Source organism: Sitophilus oryzae, unplaced genomic scaffold (assembly GCF_002938485.1).
Source record: "Sitophilus oryzae breed Bouriz unplaced genomic scaffold, Soryzae_2.0 scaffold_1440_pilon_pilon, whole genome shotgun sequence".
Taxonomy (NCBI): domain Eukaryota; kingdom Metazoa; phylum Arthropoda; class Insecta; order Coleoptera; family Curculionidae; genus Sitophilus; species Sitophilus oryzae.
In genome coordinates, this window is record NW_022146105.1 from 1815657 (window position 1) to 1837446 (window position 21790).

Here is a 21790-nt window from a genome sequence, read left to right on the forward strand (position 1 = left end):
AATTTGATATTAAGTTTGTTCAAGAACTTTTTAAGCACTGAGCATGTTGAAATTTAACCCCCAAAAGGAAAGAACTAATAATTTAGCTTAATAAAGTAGATTACATTCACCTGCGATATTTTTTCACGTCTTTATAATTGATCACATATATATTTAATCTAACGCATACAGAGATGTTTTCTAATATTCCCTTAAAAATTATTTTTACATACAAAATTTTGAAATACGTTTAGTTATGTACATCTTAAGTTAGGAACAAAATCACTGAACTTTTCTAATAAAATAAAATATATAAAGCTCTACAGATATTTTATTTTCACCAAAAACATTATCCCTATTTACCACTAGTCTACGAAAATCTTTAGAAAAAATGGCACTGGCATTATAATAGTTGTTAATTTTTTTGATCAAACTTTTAACATTTATTAGTGCCTGTAAGATTCGTCTAGACTAATCATTCTAATATCAAACCAATCAAAAAAACTGTTAGGAAACCTCATCCTGTCTCAAATACTACAAGAATTGCTTAAAGTGTGACAAAATGCCATGCTAAAAATAATCTCTTATGAAGAGAAATGTTGGAGTATTTCAATTTTTTGAGCATTTTCTAGAAATAAAGATCATTTAAACTGGGTCGTGATTATTTTTCAGTGGTTCTTGAGCCTAAAAATAAAAAAATAATAATTATTAGTAAAAATATTTGCATAGTGTTTATTACATTGCTATAAAAAATATTAGAATACAAAAAAAAATCATGCTACACAAAAAATCATTGGCAAAAAAAAACAAATGATAATTTCAATATACTTACATAACGTAAAAATCAAAAAACAAGTTATAAATATTTTTTAAATATGCTTCGCTTATTTGAATGCCCTAGAATACCATACACTTACCAAAATGAGCCATCTCTCATGGTGTACGCATGAACCAAAAAGAAATTTTTAGAAAAAAAGGTTATAACATAAAAGTTTCCTATGCTAACCTCAAAGATTATTTTTTTACTACGTTATACTTAATTGTAAATGTTTACATATCATGCTATAAATATCTTCAATGTTTTTGGCACATATACTGATAAAATAGATATATAAAAATATTTGTATAATTTATGGAAGCTAGTAATACTGACAGTTAAGGGAGCAATAAGTTATTAGTGAATTCCGAAAAAACATATTTTGAGCTCACAATTCTCAATAATTGTTAATCACAAACAAGCACAGTTATTTTATCATTCCATATGTGGAAGTTTAGGCTATTTTAACAAGACAAATTAGAACTGAAACAAATGTTAGTGACGCAATTACACAAAAAATAACAGAGACATATACATAGTTAGATTTAAAAATTATCTAGAAATATTGTAGTCTAAAGCTAGAGCTCTCACCTCTTCACCGACGGTACTTGGATAGTGCTTCACGGGATAATTGTTTTTCTCCAGTGAAAATTGATCTTCCGTTGTCTTCCTGTATACTGGATTGTCAAAGTTCATTGACGTCACGTTGCGATGTTTCAGACGGTTATATAACATATAGGCACCCTGAGGACACAATCATATGAAATTTGCATCAAACGTCATTTAAAAAAAAACTTACCAGTGCAAGAAGTAAGATGGAAAATACCAGTACTGTAATGGCCCAATATGCCACGCCTCCACTATCAAGGGATTCCGGGGTAGACACACCAGGGACGTTCTTAGATCGACTTGTCGTGCCTATAATACAATAAAGATAATATATAAGATAATATATTATGTCTTCACAATAATTATAACTTAGAAAAAAAAAAGAAAAATTAGAGAAAGATCTAGAAAAAGTTATTGGTAAAAGTAGCGAATAGAGTATAGGATTATTAAGACTAAAGAAGCTACGGGAATATACAGGGTGTGCCAAAAAGTTCGCAATAATTGGGATTTTTTATTATTATTCAGTTATTGAACAAGTTTCTACCGAACTTCTATAGCATGTCCAATAATTTAAGAATAAAAAATCCATTTCTTGCGAACACTTTCGCACGGCCTGTATATACAGCTAGAAAAATTGCGGACACCACCACCAGTAAGAGACGCTAAGTTAGGTTAGGGGCGCTGTACTCACTCTCTGGGAAGGGGCCCACTCGCGGTGAATATGGCTTAGACTGTGAGGGTGTACTTGTTGTAATAGACTCTGCCAACCAAATAAAACAAAAAATAAACACGTGAAACTTGAAGGCGAATGAGAGCAGAACATTAATAAAATAGTCTCTTTTCTGAACCACTTTTAATTGTGCTCACAAATTTTGTGATTTGAACTCAAAGTAGTTTTAGAGAAGATATAACAAAACTTACCGTCTTGGACACACGTTATTTCATCGGAGAGCATTCTCAAGCCTTCTGGGCATGCGCACGAGATGAATGGTGCTCTGGATCCGACACGGGGAGCAGGCAAACATAAATGAGAACAATGCCCGTTGACAGGTTGACAGTGATTTTCAGCGTCCGGCTGACGATATGGATGGTACACGTGAATAACCATTGGATTCTAATTAGACAAAAACTCTACTAAGTACTCATTAACTTAACAAATAAACGTGATAACATACCAAAACCATCTCTGTTGCAGTAATGGGACTTAGATCTTTGCCGGTGAATTTATTGGCACGGAATACTGCTGCTCTGTCCCAATCTGTCCAATAAAGCCAGTCCTCAAATGTGGTTATAGAAAATGGATGCCTCAAAGCGTTTGCAGAAAACAAAATAAGCTTCCTATTTTGGCCATCCCAGTCGCAAGCAGAGATAGTGTTGAGTTTGGCATCAGCCCAATAAAGTCGCTTTTTAACAAGATCTAACGTCAAACCGTTGGGCCACCTAGAAATAATAATGTATATTATATAAGAGAAGAATTGGAAGTCTATATTATATGATTAAAGGTAACATAAGTCATGAACATACCTGACATCATAAGTTACAATAGCTTGTCTATGAGTTCCATCCATGCCAGCACGTTCAATACGAGGTTCTTGTCCCCAGTCAGTCCAGAACATCCAGCCTTCAAGAGGATCAACAGCAATGGCTCTAGGTTCTTCTAAATTATCACGGATTAAAATTTTTCGCATCTGTCCATCAAAGTTGGCTAAAGAAATGGTGTTCGTGCCAGTGTCAGTCCAGTAGAGATGCTCATATACCCAGTCGACAGCCAAACCGTCAGAAGTAGTTACTTCATCTGACACAACCTAAACAATTAGCAAAAAATTACAATATACATTTATAAATTACAAGCGTAGTTGAAACTTACTACTGTTTTAGCATTGCCTTCATCAATAGGAGCTTTGTAAATTTTCTTATCAGCAACATCACTCCAGAAAATCATACCAGTCCGGAAGACGAAATCCAGAGCTGTTGCAGAGTTTGTTTCATTGACAATGCTGGTCATCTCGTGGTGGTCCAAGGAGATTTTACGTATGTCGCGACGTCTGGCAAATAACAACGATGCATGACCTTCGACAGCTTTGCACTTGGTATGGTCTCGAGGATCTCTGGCATAACCAGCCATGCATTCACATTTGAAACCGCCCTTTTCATTATGACAAATCTGCGAACAACTTCCTTCGATCTCACATTCGTCGATATCTTTGCAGGTACGATTATCATGGGTGAGGGCGTATCCATGACGGCATTCGCATCGAAATCCTGCAGGAGTATCTACACAGCGATGGGCACAACCTCCATTGTCATGAGCACATTCATTGACTCCGCAGCTGTTTCTTGGTTCGTCTTCCCAAGCGGGGCAATCAGGTTTACCATCACAAACGTGGCTTAGTGGGACACACGGGCCCCCAGGACCACAAGAGAAGTGAGTGATTGGGTCACAAATTGCAGCGGGTTTGCCACAATCGCGTTCGTCGCTTCCATCCATGCAGTTCGGGTGGCCATCACATAACAGCGCTCCTGCGATACAAGAACGATCTGTGCATTGAAACTGGTCAGGTCTGCAAGTGATATTGGCGCAATGAGAAGGTTCTTCATCTGAACCATCGGGACAATCTTTGGTACCGTCGCAGAGCCAGCTTTTATGGATGCAAGTTAAATGATCGTTGCATTCGTGCTCAGAATTTAAGCAAACTGAGGCGTGAGGACGGAGAGGGCATCCCTGCTCGTCCTTTCCGTTAAGACAATCATATTCGCCATCGCAACGCCACCTAGACGGAACGCAAAATTTCTCGCTGCACTGGAATTCGGATTCTGGTGCGCAGCTAACAGCGGGGCAATCTGCTTCATCAGAATTATCGCCGCAATCGTTATCAGCGTCGCAAACCCATTTCTTTTGAATGCACTTCCCGTTTTTACATGTAAACTCGTCAGCACGACAAGTCTCATCTGAAAAAAAGGGTTTAACGCCATTTTAAATTAACGAATTTACAATCCTTTTAACAAGTTAACTTAAAATTAACTTTTTCAACAAACTGTAGAAAATTCAAGTGTATAGCATTGCTAATATATTTGTGACACCATTATGTAAAAGAATGTAAAATATTTCTAGTAATTATTTAAATGACCAAAATAAAAGATAACTGAAATTAACAAATAAAAAATGCAGAAAAAACTTACTGCAAGATTTCTCATCACTGCCATCTGAACAATCTGGGTTATCGTCACACATCCACGTTAGTGGTACACATTCTCCTGGGGAGGCCTTACAAGTAAACTCGTCTGCGCCGCATTTCTTTTGTTCTAATAACGAAAAAACGTCAACGTTTTAGTAAAAACAAATTTCACTTTCCAAAACTCAAACTTACGACAGATGTGTTCATCCTCATCGCTGTTATCGCTACAATCAATATCATTGTCACACTGCCAGTGGCCAGGAATACACTTGCCATTGCCACATCTAAATTCGTTTTTACTACAAGTCACATTTTCTAAAAAAAAATCCTTCAATTCCAAACAGTTATAATAAAAATTGGCTTTAAAATCGTGAAATAGTAGAGATATTAAAAATATAATTAGTGAAAATTATTAAAAATTTAATTTATATCTGCCCTGATGATTTTTACATACAGAGTGACAATTTGAACAGTAGCATTCAGGAATATCTGCTGAGAGAGATCTCAAAATCTAATCGTACGATTTAAGATTTTGCTAAAAGACTATAAATAGAAAGCAACGAGCTTTTCAACGACAAGGTAACACACACACAGGTAAGTTCGCAGTAAAAAATTAGTCGGGGTGGCTACCCTCTAAGGGGTGAGGTTACCCATCCAATCCCCTGATATGTATATTGAAATCTTCCTATTAGTATTTCTTATCCAAGAGATTGGATATTGCGTATCCACCCTTTAGGTAAAAGTGGCTTTAAAATAAATTATTAAACTTTAGCTTTAATTTAAAAAACTCATGTTAGATTATCGGCATCTTCAATGTGCAAAAACATTTTTTCCTGCTGTAACTTTTATGTTTTAAAGATTAGTATAATTATAGTAGAACATAAGAAAATTTATTCTACAGTTATCTAATAAATTATTTATTTATGCCCGATGCAAAAATATGTAACTGAATTTGATATATTATCAAGGAGTCGGCCTGATTATAAGAAAAAACTGTGTTAAATTTTGCTAGATATAAACAAAACTTTGACCGACTTATTGTAACTTAACCTTTATTTGATCTAATCGCAATTAAAGCGGCGCTAGAAGACACAATATTTATGTTTACATAATATTATTATATCCTGGCATCTACTATTTTTTACAAAGGTTATTAAAATATAATCAAATCTACGTATTAAGTTCACAGTTCACACAAAAAGGGATCACTAATTAAAGGATTTTAATTTCCCAAAAGGTCACTAGACGAAAAAAAATATACATACATATATTTAAAAAAATGCGATACTAAAATATAAAAATAAAAAAAAAGAAGTAAAATTTAAAAAAAATCTTTTAAAAATTCAGAAAAATAAAAAATATAAATAAATTAACGAACCTGGATTTGATATAACAAGACCAAGAGAAAAATCTATGACTAGGAAGAGTAACAAGAAGCTATATAAAAACTTCATCACTAAACACAAGTGAACCAACCGACCACGACGAAATGCTGTCTTAGTGTAAACTTGACAGCGCGACTTCTTGTGCGTTTTCTGCTTATGTCTCCCCCAGATTTGCCCACTGCGATAACATTTAACTATTCCGATTTATACACTCTTCATCAAAAAGATTGACAATCACTATCGGCAGTTTCACACACATTTATTTTTGTTTTTAGTATAACAGTATTTCCAAAAATATATATATGTCGAAACCTAGTCAATACTATTGATAAAATAAAGATTTTTAGTAATAGATTCTATGAAAATTAAGTAAAATATTTTCTGCTCTTTCTTAATAACTGAGAAAAATATCATTATCAATTAGGAATTTTAAACATCAAAAATAAATAAAATAAAATTGTTTGTATTTATTGGGCAAAAAAATTATTTATATTTTTTACAAAAACAAAAATAGTTGCGTACTTCAATAACTTTGAATTAACAAAATAATTATAATAATAAATAAAATAAATTTTTAAGATATATAATATATCAAATAGTTCCAGTAAAAAGAAAATATAGATATTAATATACAAATAAATCCATAGAACTCTCAGTTTTTGTAAAGTATCTCGACAAAAGAAACATATTTTCTCTTTGCCGTTTTTTCAAATAAGTCCAAAATAACCGAGTTATTTTGTTTTCAAAATTTAAAAAAAATATATTTTTTGCTTAAATTTTGAGAACCACTGGATTTTCTGGGGTTTCTTTCTTGTAAATTTAATCTACTACCTATGTTGCCATATTATCAAGAAATGACGTTTTTTAACTAAAACCCTGTTAAAACATTTTTCAAAAAATAAAAAATTTCGGTAAATCATATTTTGCGATGAAAAAAAGTTCTTATTGCGTAAAATATATCGATTTCTCTCAGAGACACCTCAGTAGCATTTAAAAATATATTTTTTTAATTTCTCATAATTCTATATTAAAATGAAGAGAAGTAACATATTTTTTAATATTATATAAACATAAACAGCCAACAATCAATTTTATTTGGAAGAGTATATATTATGTTTAATAGGTGCTCTGGACGCAAGGTAGGTATCTGATGTAACTTTCTTCAAGTTTACAGCGCGTCAGCTGAAAAGCCGTACTGGTCAAATTATACCTTTGATGGGCTTTTTTTTCTCGCTTCAAGGATACTGAAAATGATTTCTTATATGCTTGGGACATAATTGAAAAGAAAAAAAATAAAGTGCCTCTATTATATATGCATGTAAAATAGGCAAGGGACTAAAAAAGAATTAAGGACAATTAATAAAAAAGCACTGACAGTATAATTATCAGCAACAGCCCACTATGACGACTTTTCTTGGATATTATGGTACTTTTTTGTGAAGTAGTCTTAAATATTACTCACAGGGTGAATCTTAAATAAGTTTTTAGGAAATATTTTCAGGGCTGACAGATTCTAATAAAAAAATCATATTTTTTCTTTACCGTTTTTCAATTTTTTCAAGTCTAAAATAACCGTGTTATTTTACTTATAAAATTTCCAAAAAAAAAGGATTTTTTACTAAAATTTTAAGAACCACTGGATCTTTTCTGAGTTTTCTTTCTTGTAAATTTAAGCTACTATCTATGTTGCCATATTAGCAAGAAATTATATTTTTTTAACTAAAAAAATCCAAATTTTTTTTTTCAAAAATTCCCAATTTTCAATTTTTTTTTCGCGAAAAAACCTAATAATTCTGTTTTTGGGGTCGAAATATACTACCCCTAAAAATATTTGCACTTATTCAAGAGTCACCCTGTATACCACAAAAATTCACAAAAAATTTAAAATATTTTCAAGATTATAGTTTATTAACATTCGATATTACTTATTCTATTGTTTACATCCACTATACATATGCAGTACCATTGTATACAAATACTGCAAGTGATGCTGATACATGTAGCATATCGATTTTTATAGACAAAGTTATTCTTTAAAAAACACATTTATCTTACTACACTTCGTATACAGGGTTGTTCACGACATACGACACGGAGTATTGTAGCTAAACGATTAGATTTTTACAAATTGTAAGTTTTGGATTCGTTGAAGGACTATTAGAACTACAATTTAAAAATGTTTTTACAAGATACAGAGTGTCCCAAATAAATAAAAAATATCAAAGTTGTATTTTTTTAAATGGAATACCCTGTATATTATTACATTTTTAGTTTCTACGATTAAAATAAAGGTAAATTTGATAAAGGTTTATTACACTTAAACCTTACCGTTTTTGAAATATTTTCAATTTTGTGAAATTGCAGTCAAAATTTTAACGCTTCATTTCTCCAAGGGTATGAAAGTTTTTGATACTAAATATTTACTGAAGTTTATTTATTGATCAGTTATTGTGCTGCAATAATAAAAATTGTACTACCTTATACAGAGTGTCTAAAATGTTATTTTACATAATTACTAGCTATAAACGGCAATAACTTGTTAAATTTAAATGGAACACCCTGTATATTTTATGAGAATCAGATGCACAATTTAATTGTCTATCAAATTGTATTATACCATTTTTTACCTATAGCTTCAAGTTTCCGTAGAAAATGCATTTTCATGTAATTTTAAATTCGTTTATCAATATACCCATGGAATACTGACATTTTAGATTATTTTTAAAGATGTAGGTACCAAATTTTTAAAGAGTACAGATACTAATATTGTCGATATAGTTTGTTTATTTCATTAAAAAATAGAAAAAAAAACTGTTTAAATATTTGTTAAAGAGGACCAATTAATATGATTCCAGTATTCAAACTACATTAATTAACTGTTTGAGTTGATTAATAATAATTGCTCCAAAAACTAAAAAACTGAATTTTTTATGTGTATTAGACAGTGTGGTAAAAAGTAACACCTTAAAAATGATATTTCATTTTTTGACAAATGCTTATTTGTAACAACAACATATTATTATATTGATTTCTGATTCAAATCCACATTTATTTAGAAGTATTAGTATGTAATTAATTAGTATTTGGGCGGAAATAATGGTGGTATATTTAATTAATGGTATACTCTTTTATGAAGATTTAAATAGTTTTCTTTTTGCATACAAATGGGCTAGTAATATTATCATTTTGCTAAAAACGATAATATTACTAGCCTGTACATTTTGTTTGACATTTGTTGCTATAAAAACAATCTAAAATGTCAATATTCCATGGGTATATTGATAAATGAGGTCTAAATTATAAGAAAATGCATTTTATACGAAAACTTGAAGGGATAGGTAAAAAGTGGTATAATACAATTTGATAGACAATTAAATTATGCATCTGATTCTTTTAAAATATACAGGGCGTTCCATTTAAATTAAACAAGTTATTGCCGTTTAAAGCTAGTAATTATTTAAAATAAAATTTTAGACACTCTGTATAAGGTAGTATAATTTTTATTATTGCAACACAATAACTGATCAATAAATAAACTTCAGTAAATATTTAGTATTAAAACTTTGATACCCCTTGGGGAAATGAAGCCTTAAAATTTTTACTGCAATTTCAATAAAATTGAAAATATTTCAAAAAACGGTAAGGTTTAAGTGTAATAAACCGTTATCAAATTTACCATTATTGCAACATAATAACTGATAAATAAATAAACTTCAGTAAATATTTAGTATTAAAAACTTTGATACCCTTGGGGAAATGAAGCCTTAAAATTTTTACTGCAATTTCACAAAATTGAAAATATTTCAAAAACGGTAAGGTTTAAGTGTAATAAACCTTTATCAAATTTACCTTTATTTCAGTCGTAGAATCTAAAAATAGAATAATATACAGGGTGTTCCATTTAAAAAAATACAACTATAGCATTTTTTACTTATTTGGGACACTCTGTATCTTAAATTATTTCTAAATTGTAGCTCTAATAGTCCTTCAACGAACCCAAAACTTAAAATTTGTAAAAATCTAATTGTTTAGCTACAATACTCCGTGTCGTATGTGGTGAACAACCCTGTATATTAACAAATATTTTTAGTGGTGGTATATTTCGAAAACGCGCGCCTTAGAGTTTTTTTCGCAAAAAAATAAAAATTTTGTAATTATTATATATTTGTAATTAAAATTATTCGTAATATTTTTAATTCTCAGTTATTATAATATGGTAACACAGGTTGAAGACTAAATTTAGAGGTACGAAAACACAGAAAAAATACAGCGATCCTCAAAATTTAAGTAAAACAACATTTTTTTTTTATTTTCAAAGTAAAAAGCTCTATTTTGAACTTATTTGAAAAACGTCAAAGAGAAAATATAGTTCTCTTATCGAGATCTACCAGTCCTGAAATTTTTTGAATTTAAGACCCTGTATATCACTGTATTTTTTATGATTTAAAACAAATCAATTACTTAACACATACATAAATATTTCCTCGTATAGAAAATCGAACACATCTAAGATTTATTGGTATTAAAGCTTGTCATAACATAATTGATTGCATCAGAAAGAAATGGTTGAGACAAGGTGTGTAGGAAAAAGCGCGCAAAAACCTAGTTTCAGTAATGCAACACAGTGGTCGAACATACCTTAATGTAAGTCTGAAAAAAAATACAAATCGTCTAAAAATACATGAAAATTTGATGTATAAGATTATAAATAGCTTGCGATTAAGGTGAATCCATCTACCTTGACAAGCAGGTTGTTAGAATCTGGTCATACAACATCCTTACTTATAAAAAAGAATATTCATTAAGCCGCTTATTTGAAAAATTAAATTGCGTTGAAAATGCATGAGACGCGTTTTCTGAAGAGTTCATCACGTAACGGGATATCTGTCTGAATACATTGTTAATTTCACTCTTTAAAGGAAGTATTACAGAAAGCTGTGCATTAGACTCTTCCGCCTGCAGAGAACGACATTGCAGCGAAAAGAAACTACGAACAAAAAAAATAAACATCTTAATAGCAAACTAATGAATCCAAGTATATACAACATTTTTTACTAGGTTTTATACAATAATTAAAGGTGATTTTTTTTTAAATTTTGAAACTCCTTGTATATGCATAATGCTCGGATTACAATAATTATAGGTAGATTAATTATTTTAGGCATAAGCAAAATTTAATTACTTATTAAATATGCAGGCATAAACAGTTTGTTAATGTTAAATACGTCTAATGTCAGTCTCACTAACAAAGTACTTGGTGAATGCCAGGTGAGTCTTTCAGAAACAATATTAATTTACTGTTTTATCAATTAGTTGTTAGAAATATTAATATTCCTCAAATAAAGTGCAATAACCACTGATAAAACCACATTTGTACAACATAAACAAATCAATCCAAAATAGAAATCTTTCTGTCAATTTGCATAATCTGCAGGTTTAAAAAAATCCTAGTAATACAATAATAACTATGTACGTTAGATTTATTGCATAAACATGAATTCCCCCGTTCTAGCTAAATTAGAATATGGCCTTATTTTGCAAAATATGCGAAAAATAAGAGACAATAATTACGCAAAATAAGTAAACTAAAACGATATGTGACTAGCGCTTTTTAGTAAAAAATCGAAATGTCATTCTATGACTTTCACGCAAGCCCAAAACAGTCTATATTTTCTTCATTCCTACGTTTTAATTGTTTAATGACCTTAGTGAAAATTAAAAGATCATTCAAAGTATTTATAGTAGCATAAAAGGATATTAAAAAGTTACTTTTACGATTTCAATATAGTTTTTCTATACCCTTAATCCCCATCTATTCTGGCTGAATTCGGCTGTACAAATTGAATTTTCTACCCTTTTATTCTGTTGAAATTGGATGAGACAAAAATAAGGTTCAATATAAAAATTACTTTCAAGCCACCCCTATTTCGTAAAGACCTATTTCAAAACAGATATTACAAATAATATTATTGCTGGAAAATGTTGAAAAATATTTATTTTTCGTTCATCTCTCGTTGACGGCAAAACTATTAGCAATTATGAAGATCTCTCATGCGCAAATTGTCAGTAAACAAAAATTACGCAAAACTCGGATAATTTTAGACGTTTATATTCATGTATAACGATTTTTTTAAATAGCTTAAGCTTCTTTTTCTTTTTTCATGCGAACAAAATTAGACTAGACTTTGGATTATAAACAAATAATGGTTTAGGAACACGTTTATTAATCCTACAAAGATCTGTCATCTCGACATTTGCGCTCAATTAACATTCAGTTTTACAAATGCACGATTAATTTGTTATTTACTGTCAATTATTTTATTGTAACAGATGATTGAAAGATATCTAAGTTATTTACGAATATAAAACATAAAATTTACAAGTCAATTTTCAGTTTTAAGTTTTAATGTAATATTAGTATAAAATAACATTAAATGTTTATTAAAAATTAATAATTTAAAAAAAAACGAATTATAACAGATATAAAAAGGACTAAATGTGGACACACACCTGCCAACTTAACGACAGACCAATCTTTTTGCCAATAAAACAAATGGACACTTAAAATTCAATAAACTCTCGTCTTTATTATGTTAAGATCACCAAACACGGGAGACACGTCTAATATCTTGTAGATTTTCAAAGAGAAAAGTCTGCTGTCTGTCTTCCAGTAAACTAGAACGTGTATGGCCACTTTAAAAACATTAATTTTGGTATAGATGTCTCTCTCATAATATAAGCAACACAGAAGCTTTTAGGAGTTAAAATTAAAAATAGTATACTGAGAACCCTGAAGAATAAAATTCACTAGACCAAATAATGATTTCGAAAATAACCCCCTTTCAAAAGAAAGTGAACTAAGTAACACAGAATATTTATTAAACAAACATGTATTGTAGAGTTTGTTGAATGTATATTTATCTAGAGATTGTGTTTTCATAAGATAAAAGATATATTGAGGGATTAATAATTATTAAGTATTTTTAATATCATAAAAAATAAACTGTTTAAAGAAAAAATGTAGATTATTAAAAATTCGTCAGGTTATCAATCTAAGCAAGGTGTTTTTATTCTTTCGATACAGAAATACAAATATTGTAAATTAGCTAACAAAGGAAATTTAATAGTTTGCTCAATAAAATAAAAATCTATATCTTCTAATAATTTTTATCAAGTAAAAAGAGTCAAGGTTTTGAAAAGAATTGTGTCTAGTAGCTACGCATAAAAATTATTTCTTAATGTTAACATTTTGATAAAATTCTATCTTATGTAATACATAAAATGCGTAACATCTTTTAATAAGTATCTAAATCTCATTAATTAAAGAAAATAATATAGTCAATTTAAAAATAAAAGAGATAAAAGAGCATAAGGTTTTTTTTATATAACAGAAATAGGGCAAAATGTACTTTGTATATATATATACAAAGTAACAACTATATATTTTTTGCATGGTGCATATGTAATAACTGCGTAATAATATCAATGCGCGCCAGTTATCTTATAAAATAAATCCTATTGACCCCTTTTGGAAGACAAATTTAGAGGTTAAAGTATAATATAAACAGGAAAAAAATGTAATACAAATCAAATTGTATACTAATGTAATGTAGTACGAAAGTTTACAGATTTGGTAGTACGTCGTAAAGTCGTCACTGGTGAGCGAATAAATGTCATCAAAATATTTTGTTAAATCATAATTTGTTAAACTATATAATTTGTTAGCACTTAAATGTGAGAAAAATAATGAAATATAATAAGCATGATAATTAGTTTTGTCGACAATTTGTTATCTACGTCATTATGTATGATAATATTTTTTTAAATTAAAATTATTGTTTGGTAAACGTTAACTAAAGCCTAGAAAAAAGATCATAAAGCACTAGCGGAATTTTTGCAAAATCGGAAAGCCTATAGTCTTTAATAATAAAAAATAATACAAAATTAAAATTATAGTATAATATGTAGATTATTATATATTTACTATTTACATAAATTTTACAGCATAAAATTTAATATACAGGGTGGTCTACTGCTATGAAAAAGCTCCATATCATGTTTTCTCTTTGATATATTTAGCACAACACACAATTTCATTTTATAATAAACTTATTAGTTTTACACTAAAGTTAAATATATTTTTTAAAGAAAATCAAATTCAATAATAAATATTTATTCGGATTTAAAATGCAGATTTTAGGAAATTATTATAATCAATTATTTTCTAATAATAACCATTTTTGAAATTTTGTTTATTTTAATATCACCAATTATTATCTATTTATTAGTTTTTGAACTTCATCTATTTTATAAACTTGATATGGCATTTTCTCTTTTGGTTTCTCCTGGTTATACAGGGTGAGTCTTAAATATGTGCAAATATTTTCAGAACTTGTCGATCTCGATAAAAGAAACTTTTTTCAAATAAGTCTAAAATAATCCAGTTATTTTATTTTGAAAATTAAAAAAAAGAGTTTTTGCTTAAATTGTGAGAACCACTGGATATTTTTTGGTTTTCTTTCTTGTAAATTTAATTTACTAACTATGTTGCTATGTTATCAAGAAATTTTGATTTTTAACTCAAAAAAATCCAAATTTTCATTTTTTTTTTGCGCAAAAGCCTTATAAAATCCTCGTTTCTGAGGTCGAAATATACTACCTCTAAAAAGATTTGCACTTATTTAAGATTCGCCCTGTATAACAAAAAATGTTGTTTATCTTGAAATAATGATTTTGGCACTTAGAACATTATTTACTTCAGTCTTTATTATGTTTTACAGCATAAAATTTAATATACAGGGTGGTCTACTGCTATGAAAAAGCTCCATATCATGTTTTCTCTTTGATATATTTAGCACAACACACAATTTCATTTTATAATAAACTTATTAGCTTTACACTAAAGTTAAATATATTTTTTAAAGAAAATCAAATTCAATAATAAATATTTATTCGGATTACTTCTTCCGTAGGATGAATTTTAAGAGAAGACAAAACACGAATTAACTATAAAAAAGAATAATGTCTTAAAAAGTTTTGACTACAACAGTTTTTATATTTTCTGACCGATAAGAAAAAGAAAAGCTAATATAAAAATTTAGTTACTCAGAAATGTACGAACTATTGAACAAAACAAACATTATCAATTAAAATTACCCATTAATGTTCGTATGTCTAATACTGTTTGTTTACTGTATGAAAACGTGTGGCCAATTAATTTAATTATAACCTTCCAAGATTTTTCTTTCGTGTAAATTTAAATTTCATTCGGTATAAATATATATTTGACAGTTTTTCAATTACGCCCTGTTTTATATTCAAATTTAAGCTGTAATATTACAAATTGCCTATGCATATTAAAATATAATTGTCGATTAAAATTATTTATCACTAATTTTATAGCTTTTTTTTATATTAGTATATTACTTATTGCTACTTATATCTATTATATTATACTAGTTGCCTTTTTCTATCGAAGTAATATAATTTTAATCAAATAGAATAATATGAAATAAAAACGACAAATAATTTTACTTGTTAGTTTAATTTAGTAACAAAAATATACATTATTATTTAATGCGTTGTATTAAATATTTATACTTCAATGTTATTAAGAGAGATTATTATAAATTATGTGACAACAATATATGTATATATCTCAGAATCTCCGGATACTATTTTGTGGAAAACATCTACGCATTTTTGCATTTAAATTTTGAAGAATAATTGCTTTTACTTTAATCTCCTCAATTCAATTAATTCTAGTATGACAGATCTTAATAGTAAATAGCTTCCTTACGATTAATTAATGAATGTGTTAATGATAGCGAACTTGTACTAGCATTTATTTATTATATACGGAAAACACTAACAATTAAACAGTCTATTTCATGACATATCGACTCAATTTTAATAATAAAATAATTATGATGTTTCCTGTTATATTTATGAATGTTAAAGATGTACAAAAATACTTCTATTCAAACTAACTGGAAGCCAATACAAAATTTATACACAATTTACGTAATACGTTAAATTGTTTAGAATAATCGTTTTTTTCTCCATTTTTTTATTGTTGCCCAAGTAATTATACAAAGCCATTAAACGTACATATATGAACAGGGTAGTCCACTTTTAGTAGAGGGCCTTTAACAGGGTAAAAAACTTATTTTAACAAGAACATTTTTGTATCAACATTGGGTTAAAAAATCGTTTTAATAATACAGTGTGTCATAATTAAAAAAAAAAGAATTAAACCAATGAGAATATTTATTTTTTATCAAGAGACGTTTTTTGTAAATGAATTGCTCATTTAGACAAAGCATTGAAATTTAGGACGGTAATTTTATTTTTTAATTTTAACCTACTAAATTTTAGCCTCTAAATTATTTTTAAATATCTTCAGAGATCCGGACATTGGTAAAATCAATCGATTTTTTTGAAAATTTTACCACCCTGTATTTTTTAAACGAACCATGAATTTTTCTTCTTAAAATAAGTCCTACTGCTACCGAAAAGTATAAAACTGAAAAACAGTATTTTATCGGTTGGGTTTCGATAGGTAATAATCTCACATATTTATCGCAAACTTAGTTTATGTAAGATAAAATGTAGGGTTGTAGCAGAGCTAAAGATGGATTATGGATTAATTTATGCGATAAATATGATTGTTCCCATACTGATATTATATCGGTTAATAAATACAAAAATATTTTTGTCTACATTATAAAAAATTAAAAAACAGGTAAAGAAAAATAATAGTCACTTACTCTGGCATTCAATGGGATTCTCATCAGAATTATCACCACAATCATCCTCACCATCGCAATGAAAATTTATAGGAATACACTTCTTATTAGCACAACTAAATTGTCTTTGTGGGCATATTGAGCCTAAAAAATAACAAAAAACAGAAAAATTAGATATCTCAAATAAAAATTCAAATACTTTAATAGAATATAGATAATTTCTAATAAAAATGCTTTAAATAAATATCTTGCTGTCCTTTTCGTGCATTTAGGGCTATTAAAAATTTTGTAATTAAAAAAGACAGAAAGAGAGTAAAATTAAAATAGTTTTAATAGTTTCTAACCCTAACCCAGTTGGATTTCTTTCTTAAATAATTAAATAAATACACAATTAATGTATTAAATAGGCAAATGATACAGTGTACAGAAAAAATGGTGTTTTATATTTTAATTAGAGGTCATTTGGCCTTAAATGTTTTCAATCAATTAAAGACTGGGTACTAACATACAATGTTTTTCTTCATTTTGCGTAGGCCTCTTTACGTTTTTCAACGTCTGAAGAATTACAATTGCTCGTTATCAAAATATTTACTTGAAAATAATACAATATAAATTATCGTTCATATTACAAAATATTATTTTAATAAAATAAAATAAAATGTTTTTAATAAAACATTGTCAATGTGTATTTTTTGGTTTCACCAAATTACGAATACATACTGGAGCACTAGAAATATATTACAAAGGTTTAAATAAATACCGGTCATTAAAAAAAAAACATTTACCTATCTGACTATAAAACCAGGTGAATAGATATAAATGTAAATAAATACTGCAATCATCAATCACCTGATTTTCTGACGCCGATTTTTAAATTCATTTTCTCTTTTTAAAAGACGAATAAAAAATAAAACACCCCTTCCAGAATGTTTACTGGTTAAATGTTTTTTTTATAATTGATGCATCGGATAAACGTCAAAGTGAAGGACGGGCATTTAAAAGGAAAAACAAACTCACCCTCTTTAGTATTAGGTCCTGGTTTCCCTATGGAACCACAGAAAAAATAACATAAAATCGAAATAAAAATAAAAGTCACATTCGGTAATCTAAAAAGCATTGTAGTAAAGGTGTTTACACGTGTTTTACGACATAACCAATTCTCATTTTTGTCTCACAATACGAACTAGGTGGTGAGCTTCATTGTGGAGACAACAGCCAGTCGCCTTGATTCTTAGCAACGCCTACCTACACCACGTTCGCGACGTGTTTGGCAAGCACCTAAAGCCAGCGGCTGTCCTTTTTTATTAAAATAAATTGAACAAGGATCAACTAGGATCGAGTAAAATCGAGGGCTCCAGATCGCAGCGTCCTGTTGACAACTACAACACATGCGCAAATCGAGCCCTTAACTAAGGTAGTTAATACGGTGACGCGGTGTATGGCCAACATCGTACGCACAGATTGCCGTCTGTTTTTGCCAACTCCAGAATCGCAAATAGCAACGCGCAAATAAAGGTTCCTCCCTGGAAGCAATCCAATAAGCTAAAAGTGCATATTTACTATCAATTTTAATAAATCATATGCTTTATTTGAGATAGTTTTACAGACTGTTTCATCAAATCTGAAAGCGCCAAATTTTAAAAATAATAATCAATAGATTAAGGAAAGACAAAATAAAATACCACAAGAGTAAAATAATATTTATTGTATTCGTCATATACAAAAAATGGCAACAATATTCAACACACTTAACTATAAAGTATTCTCTGAAACAAAAAAAATATTTATATTATATTCTGCTCAAAGCAAGCTAAACTATACAGGGCAGTCCAGTGTTTCGAAAAAACAGCATATCAAGTTTCTTATTTGAGATTCTCGCACCAATCTATATTTTTAATATGCTGGCAATTGTATTATTATTGCTGGCAAAAATATTAATATAGATATACTACTCTATAGTCATAATCTGGCACTATATACAGGGTGAGTCTTAAATATGTGCAAATATTTTCAGGGCTGGTAAATCTCCATAAAAGGAATATATTTTCTCTTTAACGTTTTTCAATCTAAAAAAAACTGATTTTTGGTTTAAATTTTAAGAACCGCTGGATCTTTTCTGTTTTTTTTTTCTTGTAAATTTAATCTACTAGCTATATTACCAGGTTATAAAGGTATTATGTTTTTAACTAAAAATTAAAACTTCCAAATTTTCAAAAAAAAATTCACGAAAAAAAACTCATTTCTGGGGTCGAAATATACCACCCCTAAAAATATTTGCACTTTTTTAAGACTCACCCTGTATACTACCTGGTACATACTACAAGTCAAAAATGTCATAATATAAAGGATGTTTCATTTGAAATAGTAGAAAAAAATGCAACTTTTTATTTTCCTGCACTTTTTATTTTCCTATCATGCATTATACAGTTTACTTTATTATACTTAGTCTGAATCTCGTGTTTTATAACTCTGGAAGAGCATTAAATGAGTAGAAAAAGACTGTCTGAAAATAGCCATGTTCATAAAACTACTCAGTATAAATTATATTATTTTTGGATGGGAACTTTATGAGTCATCCACTGAGCGAAAAAAACATATATAAATAAATACAACTGTAGTTACATTAAACGTATGTTTAAAATTAAAAATGTATTTAAATCACCCTGTATATATGTGAATATATTTTTAAAATTTGCACCATTAAAATTACTGAAGTGAAAATTTCAGTTAGAAAACCAGATACGGATTTTTTTCGAAACGCTGGGTCACCCTGTATACTTACCATGTTGGCAATATTGTCCATGAAAACCTGGATCACAAATGCATCTGTGCTTTCCCTCGTTCCCCTCAGTATCACATGAGCCGTGTCTGCAAGTGACACTGCAAGCGGCCCTGGCGGGTTTGGCTCGTCCTATTTCGCAATGGTCGCCTCTAAAACCCCGCGGGCATTTGCATTTATTCACCCCCTTGCACCTTCCCCCATTCAAACAAGGGATGATACAACGTGAAAATTCACAACGAGGCCCGTAGTAACCCTTGGAGCATTCACAAGTGTCCTTTTGGACGCATTTGCCACCGTTTAGGCACTTTTCACTGCAAATACCTCCTTCGCAATGCGCCCCCTAAAGAAAGAATTTGAAATTACCAATAGAAAGCAAATACTCAATTTAGATAATAATTATATCGAAATATGCATCCATTATATTTTGATTTACATTATCACAACTATGTATAGATAAAAATATATTCTAAATTTTATCTAATCAGTTCAACTGAAAGCAAAGTACTTGTTAAATCCATAATACTTGGAAAAAAGTTATTATATCAACACATTATGAACGTGCTTACAGGGTGTCCCAGTGTTAGAAAAACGCTCAATATGAAACATTTTAAGGCAATAATATTGCACATTTTAAAAATATTCCCAAAAATATAAAGAGAGTAAAAAACTTCAAGTTTGTAGTGTAAAAATATATTTGAATCACCCTATTCTCTTCTTCACTAAAATTTAAATTGTTTAATACTTTTTAATAGGTAAGAGTCACCTAATATTTGAAGATAAAGAGGAGTATACTTCACTATACAAGAAGGTAATCTAAAAAAATACCTGAAAACCAGATGGACAACTGCAAACGCCTGGAGATGTACAGTTACCACCGTTCATGCATTGTGGATAACATAGCGCAGTTTTACAGTATTGACCCATATAGCCTTCAGGACACTGGCATATTTTGTCATGATTGCACCAGCCCTGATTAGCACATTTCTTATCACACTCAGGATCTGGATCTAGAATAACAGATAAAATATGTAACTCATGAGTGAGCTAATTATATAAATCTTACGCCTCTGTGAAAAAGAGCATTCCTTTATGAGATTTAATCGTAAAGGAGTTCCATTCAAAGGCTTCCCTTTTCTGGACTCTATCATTAAACCAATTCCAAATTTAGCCGTGCCAGAGTTATTTCCAATGCAAGGTAGGAAAACGCTAAATTCTTTTGCTCTTTTTGGCACTCTACCTTTAGTTTTAATTGATATTTTAGGTGCTTTTAAGACACTTTCGTCATAAGATTGTAATCTATCAAAGTTATAGTTATACTTTTTATTTCCAGCTTTCCATGTAAAATTTACATAGCTGACTTCAGAAGGAATAACTGGTAAACGGTTCTCAAAGTTTGGGTCAAGTATATAGGGGAGTACAGTTCCATTAGCAATGGCATATATCTCCATTGACATTCCTATAAAATATATTATTTTTTCCTGCCCAAATAATAAAACACCTTAAACCTACCACTGAACATTTTCACCTGTTTTTCGTCAATCCAGAGAGATAGATCGCCACTATTTCTTGGATCGTTTTTGGGATCATTTCTACATTGTACTGTTGCCATAAAAGTTACGAAACAAAATAACATAAAATTCATCACAGTTTCTTGTGCATGCATTCTAAAAATTAAATTAATGATATAAATAACCTCGGTAATCAATAATGAGGTAAAGCAGAAAATGTTAGAAGTTACAGGCTAATAATATAAGCCAAAGTTAATAGGTATTTGCATTAGGTTAGCTAATAAGGATATAAAAGTATTAAATAAAAATTCACATACCATTAGTATAAAGAAGCAGCTTCATCCCTCTTGTAAAATAACAAATTTTAAAAAGTAAAAATCTTCAAGCTTAGGAAAAAGGTATTCTAGAAAAGCAAAGCTAACCTATTCAAATAGGCGAATATTTACATTAAAAATACTTACTTTTAATTCTATCTGAACTATGTGCTTTAATTAACTATGGCACTTATAATTGCCTCCGTTGAATAACAATCTTGTTAATTTCTTAAAAAATACATGGATAGTTAAATATTTACTTTAAACTTTAAACTATTTACATTTCTATTATTCAAAACAAAAACATAAGGATATTTTGACAACTTTTGGGTGCCTCACGTCACGTCATACCTACAAAAAAGCGTTATAAAATAAGGCTATAGTCTATGACTATAGTTGTAATCCTAAAATTTTTAAAATTTTAAAGGTTTATTATAATAATTTGTATTAGAATTAAATGTCCAGTAAAGCA

At 29.3% G+C, this 21790-nt stretch overlaps 2 protein-coding genes across 3 annotated transcripts; both read right to left on the reverse strand.

Annotated features, from left to right (window-relative positions):
- Positions 1-292: 292 nt before the first annotated feature.
- LOC115876724 (very low-density lipoprotein receptor-like) lies at positions 293-17943 on the reverse strand. Of its 2 annotated transcripts, XM_030892627.1 has the most exons (12): positions 17732-17943; positions 16736-16858; positions 4774-4896; positions 4586-4708; positions 3273-4354; positions 2930-3210; positions 2581-2845; positions 2327-2519; positions 2097-2165; positions 1596-1714; positions 1388-1540; positions 293-663 (listed from the first exon to the last, which is right to left on the reverse strand). In XM_030892627.1, the coding sequence occupies exons 1-12, from the start codon at positions 17829-17831 to the stop codon at positions 625-627; spliced, it is 2670 nt and encodes an 889-aa protein (XP_030748487.1). In that variant the 5' UTR covers positions 17832-17943; the 3' UTR covers positions 293-624. The 2 variants fall into 2 exon arrangements, with proteins under 2 accessions (XP_030748487.1, XP_030748488.1); XM_030892628.1 differs by lacking the exons at positions 16736-16858; positions 17732-17943 and adding an exon at positions 5960-6171.
- Positions 17944-18400: 457 nt separating this feature from the next.
- LOC115876725 (protein shifted-like) lies at positions 18401-21407 on the reverse strand. Its single transcript, XM_030892629.1, has 6 exons — positions 21322-21407; positions 21006-21160; positions 20560-20952; positions 20322-20503; positions 19497-19836; positions 18401-18480 (listed from the first exon to the last, which is right to left on the reverse strand). The coding sequence occupies exons 2-6, from the start codon at positions 21157-21159 to the stop codon at positions 18467-18469; spliced, it is 1083 nt and encodes a 360-aa protein (XP_030748489.1). The 5' UTR covers position 21160; positions 21322-21407; the 3' UTR covers positions 18401-18466.
- Positions 21408-21790: the final 383 nt, after the last annotated feature.

Coding starts and splice junctions, on each gene's coding strand:
- LOC115876724 (XM_030892627.1), bottom strand. CDS start 17,831: ATGCTTTTTAGATTACCGAATGTGACTTTTATTTTTATTTCGATTTTA. Junction 4,709..4,773: donor TGAGGATGAACACATCTGTC/GTAAGTTTGAGT, acceptor TTTCGTTATTAG/AACAAAAGAAATGCGGCGCA. Junction 1,541..1,595: donor CCATCTTACTTCTTGCACTG/GTAAGTTTTTTT, acceptor TTGTGTCCTCAG/GGTGCCTATATGTTATATAA.
- LOC115876725 (XM_030892629.1), bottom strand. CDS start 21,159: ATGCATGCACAAGAAACTGTGATGAATTTTATGTTATTTTGTTTCGTA. Junction 20,504..20,559: donor ATGCTCTTTTTCACAGAGGC/GTAAGATTTATA, acceptor CTGTTATTCTAG/ATCCAGATCCTGAGTGTGAT. Junction 19,837..20,321: donor GTTGTCCATCTGGTTTTCAG/GTATTTTTTTAG, acceptor TTCTTTCTTTAG/GGGGCGCATTGCGAAGGAGG.